This window comes from Bombina bombina, chromosome 3 (genome assembly GCF_027579735.1).
Source record: "Bombina bombina isolate aBomBom1 chromosome 3, aBomBom1.pri, whole genome shotgun sequence".
Classification (NCBI taxonomy): domain Eukaryota; kingdom Metazoa; phylum Chordata; class Amphibia; order Anura; family Bombinatoridae; genus Bombina; species Bombina bombina.
Window position 1 is genome coordinate 1,091,314,235 of NC_069501.1, and position 14,722 is coordinate 1,091,328,956.

The 14,722-nt window shown below is 37.0% G+C and overlaps 1 protein-coding gene across 1 annotated transcript in view; it reads left to right on the plus strand.

Moving 5' to 3' along the window:
* The first annotated feature begins 1,709 nt into the window (after positions 1-1,709).
* The window catches only part of LOC128652087 (uncharacterized), a 32,452-nt gene continuing 19,439 nt past the window's right edge, over positions 1,710-14,722 (plus strand). Inside the window, exons 1-2 of the mRNA XM_053705034.1 lie at positions 1,710-1,809; positions 6,043-6,484. Coding sequence (XP_053561009.1) covers positions 1,801-1,809; positions 6,043-6,484 — 451 coding nt within the window. The 5' untranslated portion in view covers positions 1,710-1,800. The remainder of the gene's footprint in view (positions 1,810-6,042; positions 6,485-14,722) is intronic.

Consider the following 14,722-nt stretch of genomic DNA (forward strand, 5'->3'; position numbering starts at 1 on the left):
AATAAGTTAATGGGCTTGATGTTGTAGCGAGGGATAACATTTGGGGGTTTATTGTTTTCAGAGGTCTTAAGGAAAGGGGTTAAACATGAGAATATTGAGCAGTTTGATTAGTGTTTTTAGTGCAGTAGGGGGACAGGGTGCTATAGTGTTAATAAAGCAACTACATTTCCGATGATGCTCAGCCAACATTTTATCTAGCTGAGCATCATGGGAAATGTAGTTCCAAAACCTCTGGAGAGCAAAGTTTGGACACCCCTGGTCTAAGGGATAAGATGATCCCACAAAATATAGTAATAACACTGATTCCTTCAAACCATAAGCACCAGTGCTTATTGTGGTAGGACTGAGTTTATTTTTAACAGCTAATTATTACCACTAGATGCAAAGAGATGTCTTGCTGTCACATAAAAAACTGCAATTAATACTACTAAAAAAAAAAAAAAAAAAAGGAAAAAAAAAAAATATTCTGGCTATATGTTTGCAGGTTTACTAAGTTTATCTCTAATGTTTCTGTTTATACATTACTAAACCGTATTCCAATCTCATCAAACGCAGCATATGTAATTGTATTACATTTTAGGTACTTTTTTTTTTTTAATGTTACAATATATTTAAAGGCAAAATTAAAGTTTTGTGTTTTAGACTGAGCAAGCAATTAAAAAAAAAAAAACAGTTTAATATTTTTTTTAAATCAAATTTTCTTTGCTCTTTTGAAGAGTAAGCCTAGATGCATCCGTAGGAGCTCATGAGTGTGCAAACGTTAACATTCTAAGACAACGGTGTTTGCAACAACGTTGAAAGCACTATTATACATGGTTGCAAATGGTGCATGATCCTGAGCCTACCTGGTTTTACTTTCCAACAAAGGATATAAATAATAATAATAAAGTAAATTTAATTGCCAGTTAATAGAGGCTCACCCCTTATAACTGTAAACACGTTTCTCTGGACAACTATCATACCTTTCTTTATTATACCAAAAAGCAGGATTTGGTGATTCACAAGTTCCGATCATTGTCATACACTTTTTTGGTTCACATACTAATAGTAATAAATACACTAGCAACACTTGCAAAATGTGTCTGCTATTGTACACCAGACCAGTTTATAAACAAATCCTGTGCATAGATAGGACCATGTGAATATACTGGTTCCTTCCAGGCCTATTGTGTATGTAGATCCACACAACACAATGTTTCATAAAAGTCAGTCTGTCATTTTTGTAGTAATTCGTGTACCTGTAATACCTATAAAAGTATAGTTTGTTATTTGAACTATTTCTGCATGCCAATTCAAACCATACGTTTTTTTTAGCAGTACTGTAAAAGTTATATGGATGATATAATACCAAAACCAGTGGGGGAAAAAATAGCTATCTTGCCCGTAATATTCGGTAACAAAAACAAAAAAAAGTCCCGTATTCACAATAGAAACCTTCTGGCATATAAGGAGTTAGTAGTTACGTCACCTCGCTTGGGCTCTTTGGGATTCAGGCTCAGAACCAACAGATTTTCTTGGCCTGTTTGACGCCATTCAGGAATCTGTCCTATACCTGGCTGAATAACAATCTATACTCAGTAAAATCAACTACCTCGGAACCAAACAAACTTTCAAGTAAAACAAAGATCCCGCCGAATGAGAACAAGATCCGTCCCACAGGGAGGTGGCCATGTTCTGATTGGCGCTGTCTCCCTCCATTGAATGGGAAAGGACGCCATGTTTTGATTGGCGCTGTGTAGTTTGTCATGGAGTTACACAGTTCGGCTACATTGTATATTGGTTATCGACAGCTGCTTTGAAATGCACAAAGTGAGTAATTCTATCCTGCGTTGGTTGGCGTTCGATAATTCGCTATGAGATTGTATGTTATTACGCCATATTGTGGATGGAGACAAATTCCTTGATGGAACGGCGATGCCGAAATGATGTGTGGGAGATTTATCTGATGTCTAGTAGTGTGGCACTCTTGTTTTGCGTGAATTTATAGCAGCTGTATTGTTTCTTTCATTGATACAGTCATTGTATTTGATTAATTAGTGCAACTGCAAAAATCGAGATCCCATCAGTCCTGAATTAGAATATGCGCCTTTACAGATGTGTGCGGTTGCAGATTTGTTTACATTTATGTTTGGGACAAGTATATGGTGCCCATTAATAATCTTAAAAATAAAAGTATTTGTGTATTAATAGCAGGACCCGTGTACATTAGAAAATAATGAAATTATAAAATTATTACAGCCATAAAATTTGATAAACAATAAGCAAATGCAAATATTTTTGTTGCGTGCAAAATTATTAATCTAAACTTTGTAAATGTTAGTGAGACACAGGAAAGCTTTAGGGAGAACTAGTTGCATTGTTCATAATGCAGACTGACAAGGTGATATTATCAGTTGGGCTCTAAAACTTCACTTTGCCTATGTAAGTATTGTAATGAGACATATAATAGATATTTATTTTAGTACTAACTGGACCTCAAGTATTTGGTGTTGAAATAATTTGGGTGATTAATTGGCCAGTAGATGTTTAGAATTTGAATTCCTTCAAGGTCAAATTAGTTTTTATGCTTATGGGCTTGACAAATACTGGGCACCATTGCAACTATAATAAATTCTGACCTGTCACTCAGTAAATTGCAGCCCGACTTCACATTTGAATCCACTTGACTGCACAAGCACCCCCTCTCCTGAAATAAGCACACCAGCTGCCATCTGTGCAGAATTTGGGACTAGCACTTTCTTCCACTGAGTACCATTCTACCCCACATCCAATTCTGTAATCAGACTGCCATTTGGGACCAGTACTACTCTCCTTGCTGTACTTCATTTCATTGTTTGTTATTTTAACCATTGCTCTTACACCATAACTCCTGACATCAGCCTGGCTGTCATTTTGTGTGTCAATGGGACCAGCATCCTCCACCCCTTAGCTGCTGTCGTCAAACCCCTCCTCACCACTACAGCTCTAATGTTTATGAATCAGATTTTCATTATGAATTGTAAATGATTTTATCTTTAATTTAATTTGATTTTATCTTGATTGTTTTTGAGATGAATGTTGCTAGAGCAGTTCATTTTGATCATTGCACTCTCTTTGTTCAGCTATTTCTATACAGTAAATAAAGGGGAAAATGCATCCAGAACCTGCTGCAACCATTGATTGTCTGATCTGCAAGTGTCATTTTGAGGGTGAAACAAGGAGTTCAACCAGTGTCCTGCTTTATTTTAACAGAAGCTGCTGAGGAAATGCACAAAGAATGGATTGTCAAAAAATAAACCTCTTTAGCGATACAGAGCAGATCATTTCTGACTTTCCTTTTAAATACAGGACACACAATACATCCTACTGATTAAGAAATATAGTAAATTAAAATTTAACTTAAAGGGACATTCCCGTCAAAATTTAAATGCACATAGTTAAATTACATATTTGCATAGAAACATATTTGAAATATATATGTATAGGCAAAAATGCTTCTAGTAAAAGTTATCCCTGTTTTAGTGTAAACATTTTTCTCTGCACATGCATGTGAAGCATACCTAGATATTCTCAGTTAGCCAGCATTAAAAATACTGCAGCTGCTGAGAGCACCAGTGGGGCTTATATCATGTCAGCTATTATCAAATTGAGTCATTGCCAGATGGTACAAGCACCTTAGGCTCTATGAGTAAGTGCTGTGTTTAAAATGCTGGTGCACGGGCCATACTTAAATACACTTTTGAAATAGCTATAGCTTTTATTAAAAGCATTTTTGCTAATATATGTATATTACAAAAATGCTTCTATTCAAAACTGAAATGTATCCATGTGGATTCCAATTTTGACGGTAATGTCCCTTTAATCTGTCTACACTTTCTCAAAGGACCACTAAATAAAGCAGAATTGCATAATTAACAAGTGCATAATACAAATACAAGGCAATAACACCTACTTTCAAATTCAAATAAGTAGTTGATTTTTTTCCTGGCAATTTTTTTTCTCCCATTTTCTGGCCCCTTCTATCATGTGACAGACATCAACCAATCAAAGACTATTATACATATACCCTGTGAGCATGCGCACATGCTCAGTAGGAACTTGTTCGGCAGGAAATTGTTATATAAAAGACTGTGCAAAATTTGATAATGGAAGTAATTTGAGAAGTACATGCTCTTTCTGAATCATAACAGTTCATTTTGACTTTAGTGTTCATTTAAAGGGACAGTATACACTCATTTTCATATAACTGCATGTAATAGACACTCCTAGAAAGAATAAGATGCACAGATACTAATATAAAAATCCAGTATAAACTGTTTAAAAACTTACTTATAAGCTCTCAATTTAGCTTTGTTGAAAAGGTAGCTGGAAAGCCCACTGCAAGTGGGAAATAAGACACTCCCCCCCTCCCCCTTCTTTTGCATATGAAAATACCCTTTACACAAACAGGAGCAAGCTGGAGAAGGTAGCTGACAGTATTCACATACAACTTTGGGGCTTGGTTAGGAGTCTGAAAATCAGAGCAATGTTATTAAAAAATAAGCAAAACTACACATTTTAAAAAAAAACAAACTTTATGGGCTAAATAAATAGATCATCTACAAAACATTTATGCAAAGAAAAAATTAGTGTATAATATCCCTTTAAGTATCTAAACATAGCTGTGGTCAATAACTTCCATATCCAAGTGTCAATCTTTGCAGTCATTTACTGCAATATAGCTAGGGTTGCCAGGTCTTCGTTTTTTTTCCAGACAGTCCAGTATTTTAACTGGCTTTCAAATAAAATGAATGGAAAAAATTTGACACTTAAAGGGACACTGAACCCAATTTTTTTCTTTCATGATTCAGATAGAGCATGCAATTTTAAGCAACTTTCTAATTTACTCCTATTATCAATTTTCTTCATTCTCTTGCTATCTCTTTTTGTAAAGCAAGAATGTAAGTTTAAAAGCCGGCCCATTTTTGGTTCACAACTTGGGTTGTACTTGCTGATTGGTGGCTAAATGCACACACCAATAAACAAGTGCTGTCCAGGCCAGGGTGCTAAACCAAAAATTGTCTGGCTCTTTAGCTTAGATGCCTTCTTTTTCAAATAAAGATATCAAGAGAATGAAGAAAAATTGATAGTAGGAGTAAATTAGAATGTTGATTAAAATTGCATGCTCTATCTGAATCATGAAAGAAAAAATTGGGTTTAGTATCCATTTAAAGGGACATGAAGCCCCAAAAAATGTCATCATTCAAGTAGAGCATGCAATTTTACACAGCTTTCCAATTTACCTCTATTATCTAGTTTGCTTCCTTCTTTTTGTATCCTTTTGTTAAAAATCATATCTAGGTTCAGGAGCAGCAATGCACTACTGGGAGCTAGCAGTTAATTGGTGGCTGCTCTTATATGACTTGTGATTGGCTCATCTGTCTGTTCAACTAGCTCCTAATAGTGCATTCCTACTCCCTCAACCAAGGATACAGAGATAAGAGAATTAAGCAAATTTGCTAAGTATGAATTAAGTAAATTGGAAAGTTATTTAAAATTGTATGCCATATCTGAATCATAAAATAAAATAGTTTTGGGTTTTATATCTTTTTTTATTGATTAGGTCTGATCACAGGTTACATGTAAGTATATGAATGACAAGGGTTGCAAGGCCATGGTCTGATTTGAAGTTTGTTGTGGGAATACAGCTAACAGGGTCTGCAGGGCCATATGTATATATACAATACATATATCAATAATGAGCATGTAAGGGAAAGAGGCTGCTTGTAATGGGGCCTGATGTAGGCATGGTTGGAGATGCAAGACCCGTCTACCTTGTTTCCTGATTACTGGCTAGACATTTGTGCATAACAGATAATGATTCTAAATATCACAAACATTTTGAATAGAGGTGGCTATGTGAAATAACCTTCCAGCTAATTTGTTAATAGAAAATACAGTCAGTATTTGATGTGTATATTCAAGGCAATCTTGTTGCTTAATTAGGCATCAGCTGGTTTAGTTAGGAGGATTGGACATACTAGAGCGTTTGGTTAAATGTTTACTTTTTATTATAATTATTAGGCTGACCACGGAGAAGGCCCTTCCTGTGAACCTGAAGAGCAAAAATCAGGGGGGGAGAGGCAGTGTGATCCACCCTTTTCACCAGAAGAAAATGATGTTCTCATTGACAAGATCAGGCCCGTCTATGATAAGCTTTTTGGAAAACTGGCAACCAGGACATCTTACTCAGAAAAAAATAACATCTGGAGGAGAATAGCAAAGGCAGTAAATGCAGTGTCAGACCACCCTCGCTCTATTCCGAAATGCAAAAAGCGCTTTAATGATATAAAACGCAAAGTTAAAGAAAAACTGGTGAAAATTGACAATCATAACAGACGCACTGGGGGTCACCCACCACTGCGTTTGCCATTCTGCCAGTATGAACGTATCACACGAGATCTCATCCATCCAGCCATGATAACTGGCATACATTGTGTGATTGATACATTACAGAATGTTGCAGGTAAGAATTATTTCTTCGTTTTACTTATTCAGAAAGAATATCAAAGATGTGTGCCCAGAGCAAAGCAGCAGATACCCCAGCCTGTGTAGAAATCTATAGTCTGAATTAAATCATTATTGGGAATCTTATTATGTAAGAGCATATTGTATTCAATACATATTCCATGTTACTAAGATTGTGAGAGATAACTTTAATATTTAAGTCCGTATAGTCTACCTTACTTAAAATTGACTCATCTGCATCTGAATTTTCTATTCATTTTTTGATGTGCCTCAGCCTGGATAGTGGAAATCTGAAAATAATTGACTTGTTCTTAAAAAGTTGGCTTAGTTTTGTCCTGTTCAACATTAAATTATCTTCTGTGCGAATAATCCGTTTTAAGGTTTATGCTTCTATTTCATGCTTGTTTGGAAAAACAATTGTCCTATGGATTATGATGACACTTCAAAATCAAATGGCTATAAACATTTAAAGGTGACTTGCCTGCTGTATATGTCCTTGCTTGTGCTTCTTTTTAGGCATTGAGTCTCAGGCTCTGCTGGAAACAGCTACAAACACTAGGCTAGATTACAAGTGGCGTGCAAACTGTTGCGCACAAGCTATTAGGAGTTTATCAAGGTTCTTTGCACAGGTTAAATGTAGCACGTGTATTACATGTTGAAAGAAAACACATTCACTTGAGCAGAATTGAATTTAATGCCTGTGAGGTTTCAGGAAGGCAATGGGGCTTTAACATAGAGCTACATGCATATACATGCATATACATGTCTAAATATGTGTATGTATGTATATATATGTGTGTGTACATACATATTTATGTATTTATATGTGTATATATGTATTTACAGATATATATATACAAATATAAACATAAATACATATGTATACATATTTAAATAGACATATAATATAAATATATATATACACATATATGCATTGGAGCCCTTTGCAGTCGGGTAGCTGATAACATGTATAGTCATATTTATGTAATAATTATTTTTAATAAAGTGTTTAACTATGTAAATATTATATATATATATATATATATATATATATATATATATATATATATATGTAGCAGTGTGGAAGTGGCACTCACCATCCGTAACAACCACCTGGTACACTGCTGAAAAAATGAATATTCACAGTTGTAGTAAACCCACACCTGGCCTAGGTGAATAGGGACTACCAATAAAGCAGGTAACACAGGATTCAAATGAAAAAGCCTTTATCAGCAAAAGCAGCAAACAAACAGGGCCTTAACCCATAACGTTTCGGTTCGCACAGGAACCTTTGTCAAATGGAGGCCATGACAGACAGGAAGTGATGCCTCCTCCACATGGTACCATCCCAGTTTCTCTCCTGTGTTACTCTAAGCCGCCACATGCAAGAGTCTGTGTAAAGTTAGGATTAGTTTTTGTAGATAGAAGCTCCTTTGCAGTAGTAATTGAGGTCTCAATAGGCACAGAAGCCAACTTCTTGGCCTTACCCCCCCCCCCCTAGGCATAATAAAAGTTTACTTCTGAGCACTAGGGTCAGCGATGCCAGCAAGGTACAAGCCCAGAGTTGGAAAGTAGCTCAGTGACACAGATAAGATACAGTTCCAAATCAGGGACACAAAGCCAAACATGCCAACAGGGTACAGGAACTGGATACAAATGCAATTCAGAGGTGTAGGCAAGGTACAGGCCAGATTCAAGATTACTATGGTAAACAGTATGGGGGATTAGCAAGCAACAGTCAGAAATGCGCAAAGGATCAATCTAAAGGAGCAACAATAATCCAAAGAACTGGTGAAGGTGAAGTCCAGAAATAAAGTTGAAGTCCAAAAGTCAGGAGGTTACAGATAAAACAGCAAAGAGCTCTCACAGGAGATACATCAGAGCACAGATAACTGGGTGTGGCTGCCTTATATAGCAATCTAATGATGATCAGATGCACCTGGTAAAAATAAATTTGTGCAGACAATTAGGTGCTCTACTAAAGAGACTCCAAAATGAGCTGTTCCTTATCCAGGTTCTGAATAGCTCAGTAAGTAGCACACTGAACCAAAGGCCAGTAGACACAGGTTCATGTCCAACCCATAAACTCTGAACAGCAATCACACCAGGCAAACATAGAAAAAAATAACCCTACTTAATGCACATCCTCTGGATGACCACTGGATAAGTTAATTGCTAGTCCATGAAAAGCATGTTTTAGTTTTTATATAAATAGCCAAATCTTCTTTATGGACTGTAGTACCATCTGAAGCAAAAGGCAAACTCAGAAGGCTTGAAGTAGATGGCAAGAGTTACAGGGGGGTAATTATGCCACGATCCATGGGTAGGATACTGTAGTCTTTATATACTACCTGAGATTATACTACAGGTGCAAGAGTGGTTCTTCCAGAAACTGTAGCACAATACTTACAAAACTGTGCAGAACAGGAGAAGTCAGTGACTGGTGTTTTATTAGAAACCACATGAGTGGATCTGGAGATTTCACTGGGCAATAGGTTATAAAATGTCCAGAATACCCACAATAAAAAGTCCCTGAATTCTTCTCCTTTTCATTTCAGAGGGAGAGAGTAAAGGTCTAGGTAAATTACAACTCCTGGTGGCACAGCCTTTTACAGCATTGATCTTGCAGCACAGTTCCGGAGCAGAAACAGATCTTTGAACTCTGATGGAAGCTTGAGAAAAGGGTTCACTTCTTTGGAGCTAAATCACTGGATACCACAGGCGTCTGGGGACTTGACAACAAAGGTTGAAGTAAAAAATAAATCTGAAAGATGCTGTATTGCCTGGGAAAGTTGCTGGACTCGTTGCATCAATACTGGAAAATCCTGCACTTGTACTTAAAAGCAAGATCTGCTTTGCCTTTACATCCATGTGTCAAATCAGAGTGGACATAGCATTGATTACCACTGTGAGTTCCTTACGTTGGCTCTGACATTCTATAAGGTTAGGATTAGTTTTTGTAGATAGGAGCTCCTTTGCAGCAGTAATTGAAATCTTAAGAGGCACAGAAACCTCCTTCTCGGCCTTAACCCACTTAGGCATAATAAAAGTTTACTTACTTTATGGCACTAGGGTAAGCATTGCCAGCAAGGTACAAGCCCAGAGTTGGAAAGCAGTTCAGTGAGGCAGATAAGATACAGTTCCAAATCAGGGACACCAAAGCCAAAGGTGCTAGCAGGGTACATATACTGAATAAAAATACAGTTCAGAGGTGCAGGCAAAGTACAGGCCTAAGTCAAAATTACTGTGGTAAACAGTGCAGGTGAAGTACAAACCAGCTCAGGAACACTATGGTAAAAGCCAGGAGACAAGCAAGCCACAAAGTCAGAAACGTGCAGAAGATCAAACTTAAAGAGATTTTAAACAGTCTGTTTCATTGTTGTAATAAAAAAGCACTAAGCAGTTGCTTGTACTTAATAGAAATATGTGCAATATGTATTATTCAACTATTTAAATGGATTTTACCTTCTTTTTTTTCTAACATCACATTTTTGCTTTTTGTCACAGCCCTAAAAGGAGGAGGGGGCCTTTGCAGGAAGGTTTACCTTAGCCTTATGTCATAAAACTTCTAGGCTAGGGAATAGACTAGATAACAGGGAGTCAGATTTGCGCATGCCCTGAACTGACAGAAGAAAACTTAAATTATGAAAATTCTCTGCTTTTATAACAATGGGGGCAGGGCTACACTGATAATTTTTAAGTGCTAATTTTGCAAGAAAACACTTAAGTTATTTGCTGGGATTTCTTTTTTACACAATATGTTTCTTTTTATATTCACTTTGATTTAGCATATTTGTTTTTACCAAATTAGCACTGTTTAATATCCCTTAAAGAGCAGCAATAATCAACAGAACTGGTAAAGGTGAAGTCCAGAAACAAAGCTGAAGTCCAAAAGCCAGGAGGTTACATATAAAATGGCTCTTGTACTCTTGCAGGAAACACATCCGATGTCAGAGCACAGATAACTGGGTATTGCTGCCTTATATAGCATCCTAATGATAATGAGATGCACCTGGTAAAAACAAGTATGTGCAGACAATAATCAGGTGCTTTACTAGCGGATTCCCAAATGAGCTGTTCCACAGTCAAGCTCTAAAAAGCTCATTAAGTAGCGCACTGAGCCAAAGACCAGGAGACACAGGTTCAAGTACAACCCAGAAACTCTGCACTGCAACCACACCAGGCAAATATTTACAAGAAGACAAAAAAACTTGCGTGGTTATTACAGTCTGGCAGCATCATGATATAAATAGATGTTTGAGAAAGCAAATCCTTGAAATATGCGCGTTGAAAGATACTATTTTGCTATTCTAGGTTTCATATTCTGACAAACATTTGGTGTATTTGACACAATGGGGCATATTTATCAAGCTCCGTATGGAGCTTGATGCCCCGTGTTTCAACAGTTATGAAGCAGCGGTCACAAAGACCGCTGCTCCATAACCTGTCCGCCTGCTCTGAGCAGGCAGACAGACATCGCCGGAAATCAACCCGATCGAGTACAACCCGATCGTGACACCCCCCTGCTGGCGTCCTATTGGCCGCTAGTCTGCAGGGGGCGGCGTTGCAATGCTGAATACGGCGAGCGTATTGCTCGCCGTATTCAGCGAGGTCTGTCGGACCTGATCCGCACTGTCGGATCAGGTCCGACAGACCTTGATAAATATGGGCCATTATCTCTTTTGGTACTGTTAAAGGGATACATCTGAACTGGTTTTAAGGAAGAATCAACATTTTCAATTGGGCTATCTCTGATCTCTTTCAATCATTTATTATAGTTTACTATCAATACTTTATATGGGTCTGCACTTATCAGAACACCTAGGTGATTAAGGGACTCCGTTGACCATGAGAACTGGTATTATAATATTTACTAGGATAAAATGGCATAAGATGCCGTTTCTTTAAATCACCTTAAGCAAGACAGCATAATGGATTCCACAGCTGAGCAGTAACTGCTATTTAACCCTCCCACTATTTTTTTAACTATGCTTAGCTCTTTGGAAAAGGTGGTGGTTATAGCGCTTATCCACTGAAACTCATTTCAGTTATTTAATTTAACCTATTGTCGCTTATCCTCTGTGCTCTAGCACCTTTATTCTGTCTACTTATTCAAAGATTTATTCAGAAATTGCATTGTTCTTTCATCAGATATAATTGTAGCAAGTAGCATTCAACGAACACAGCCGCCTCTTCCGCTTTCAGACGCCTATCATTGCAACCTCAACAGGTTACTCTGTGTCAGCTGGATTGAGCAGCGCAGCTGAGTTCAAGTCGTTAACTACTCCACTGCTACCAAGACTATCATCTCAAGTCTTCAACGGAATTGGTCTTCAATTGATGATGCCACTGAAAATTTGAAGCCTATCGAGAAAAGTTTTACAAAAATTCTTGGGATTCTCACATTTCTACAAGAAGTTTACTAAAAACTTCTAATCAACCGTAAAGTCACTCACTATACTCACTGCTATAAACACCAAATTCCATTGGATAAAAGATGCACAAGCTTTTGACACACTTAATACCAAATTCACCACAGCTCCCATTCTGAGATTCCCTAATGCCATACTCCAAAATATACTAGAGGTAGACCTATGGTATAGGAGCCAAACTTTCACAAAAAGAGTCACCTACGTCCCGATTCATCCCGTGGCTTTTTATTCCAGGGTTTTAACTACTTCAGAACAGAATTATTCAGGGGTGGTAAAGAAATTTCATCAAAGCAGCTTTCAAACATTGGAGACCTCTTCTCAAAGGAACTTCATCACCCATACTCATCTATTCTGATCATAAAATCTTACATTTTTAAGGAAAAATAAAACATTTTTATCTCAACAAATTAGTTGGAGTTTGTTCTTTGATAGGTTTAACTTCATAATAACTTATCGCCCAGGTTCCAAGAATGCAAAAGCTGACTCTCTATCCCGCAAAGAAGAAGTCAACAGCAACCATTGAAATACCTATCATTTCTCCTCACAAAATTCTTGTTCTCTCTATCCAGTTTGAAGACGAAATAAGAAAAGCACTCTCTACAGATAAAGAAAAAACATTATAGCAATTATGTAGAGAAAATAATGGCTTATTCAACATAGATGGAAAACGTTATATACCACCAAAACTATGCACTACTGTTCTACAACAAATACATGCCATCCCTTTAGCAGGTCACCCTGGGGTTTCAAAGACATTGGAACTACTTAATAGAAAATACTGGTGGCCATGAAAATACAAAACTGGTGGCCATGAAAATACAAAACTGTCTATCAATAAGTTGCCACTTGCAATACTTATGTAAAACCGATAAACCAAAAACCTTTACGTCTCCTCAGATCACTTCCCACACCCTAAAGAACTTGGCAATCAATATCCATGGACTTCATTGCGGATTAACCCAGATCCCAAAATCAAAATACCATCTTAGTAATTGTGTTTTTTTTTAACCAAGATGACTTATTTCATACCACTCAAAGATTTACCTACTGCTTGTAAAACAGATTTAGCCATCATTGCAAATATTGTGAAACTACATGGCATACCATCCAGCATCATTACAGATAGGGAACCCAATTTACCTCTCATTTCTGGAAGGAATTAAAGGGATACTAAACACAATTTTTTTTCTTTGAATGTTTCGGATAGAGCATGCAATTTTAATCAACTTTCTAATTTACTCCTATTATCAACATTTGGCCACCAATCAGCAAGCGCTACCCAGGTGCTGAACCTAAAATGGGCTAGCTCCTAAGCTTTCATTCCTGCTTTTTCAAATAAAAATACCAAGAGAACAAAGAAAAATTGATAATATGAGTAAATTAGAAAGTTGCTTAAAATTGCATGCTCTATCCGAATTGTGAAATACATTTGACCTTTTCCCATAACCAGGATTATAAATCCTAATGCAGTTTGTCTAAAATTACCCGTTTAATACAAGGTCCAGCCAACATTCCATGTTTCTTTGCTTAAGCCCTATATGTCCAACACCTTTCCTGATAGAAGTCCTACTCCACCTCCACCTATCCAAATTGATGGGCATGAAGGATTTGAAATCGATGACATTTTAGATTCAAGATTTCGGAGAGGAAAAAGCCCATTTCAGCTATCTAATTCAACCTATTGCTTATCCTCTGTGTTCCAGCACCTTTATTCTATCTACTTATTCAAAGACTTATTCAGAGATTGCACTGTTCTTTCATCAGATACAATTGTAGCAAGCAGCATTCAACAAACGCAGCCGTCTTTCACGCTCTCAGACGCCTATCATTGAAAACCTCAACAGGTTACTCTGTGTCAACTGGATTGAGCCGCACAGCTGAGTTCAAGTTGTTATCAACTCCGCCACTACTAAGACTATCACCCTAAGTCCTCAACTAAATCAATCTTCAATTGATGATAGGGATGGCATACTGTGAGACGCTACTTACCTTGGCGCTACTGCTGAAAGTTCAGCCAAGACAAAGCACAGACAGACACAGGTAGAAGGGGTTAATACCTTGTCGGGCTCCGGTCCACTACAACTTGGAGAGCTCTCTAGTAATCATCGGACCTGTGTAATTCCTCTACCTTCTACACGCTGCATGTTTGAAGCTAGAACTCCTTTTTTACAGGGCAAATCTTTTTTTTTACTAGCTATTATAATCACAGCTCTTGCTCAAGATAAGCTTCCATAATTTCCTCCCTATTAAAGAGGACATACAATAAGAGACTCAAGGGAATATTTGTTCCTAAAACTATTTTGCAACCAAGGAGTCTTAATTTATTTCATTGTAAGTAAAAATCTAATAGTTCTAAAATGTATTACTAAATTCATGAACTGAAGATTCCTAATATAAACCTGAGAAGTTATCAGGGTTATTTGAGTTTTCTACCTGAGAAGCCATAAGGAACCTTATAATAATTTTGCTGCATTGTAGCTACAACAAGACATTTATTTTTAGTTACTTTGACTTGTGATTATACAATTCAAAAATAAACGTATTCACTACATAGTTACAAGTCTTACAACTGAGCAATTAAGTTCAATTAGTTTAGAGTCAGCTGTCATGTAATGAAAAGAAAAGGAACTAATCCTTGCATCCATGCATTTGTGGTTCATCTGAATAAATACTCCAGAGAGCCTGACAGGTACCTGGACTTTAAATCTTCCAGTATCACAGTTAAAAGGTTAATCGACAGCTCATGATTAGTAAGAAATGAGGTGATAATCAGCAAAGAGTGCTATTTTTTCCATGGTCCAATT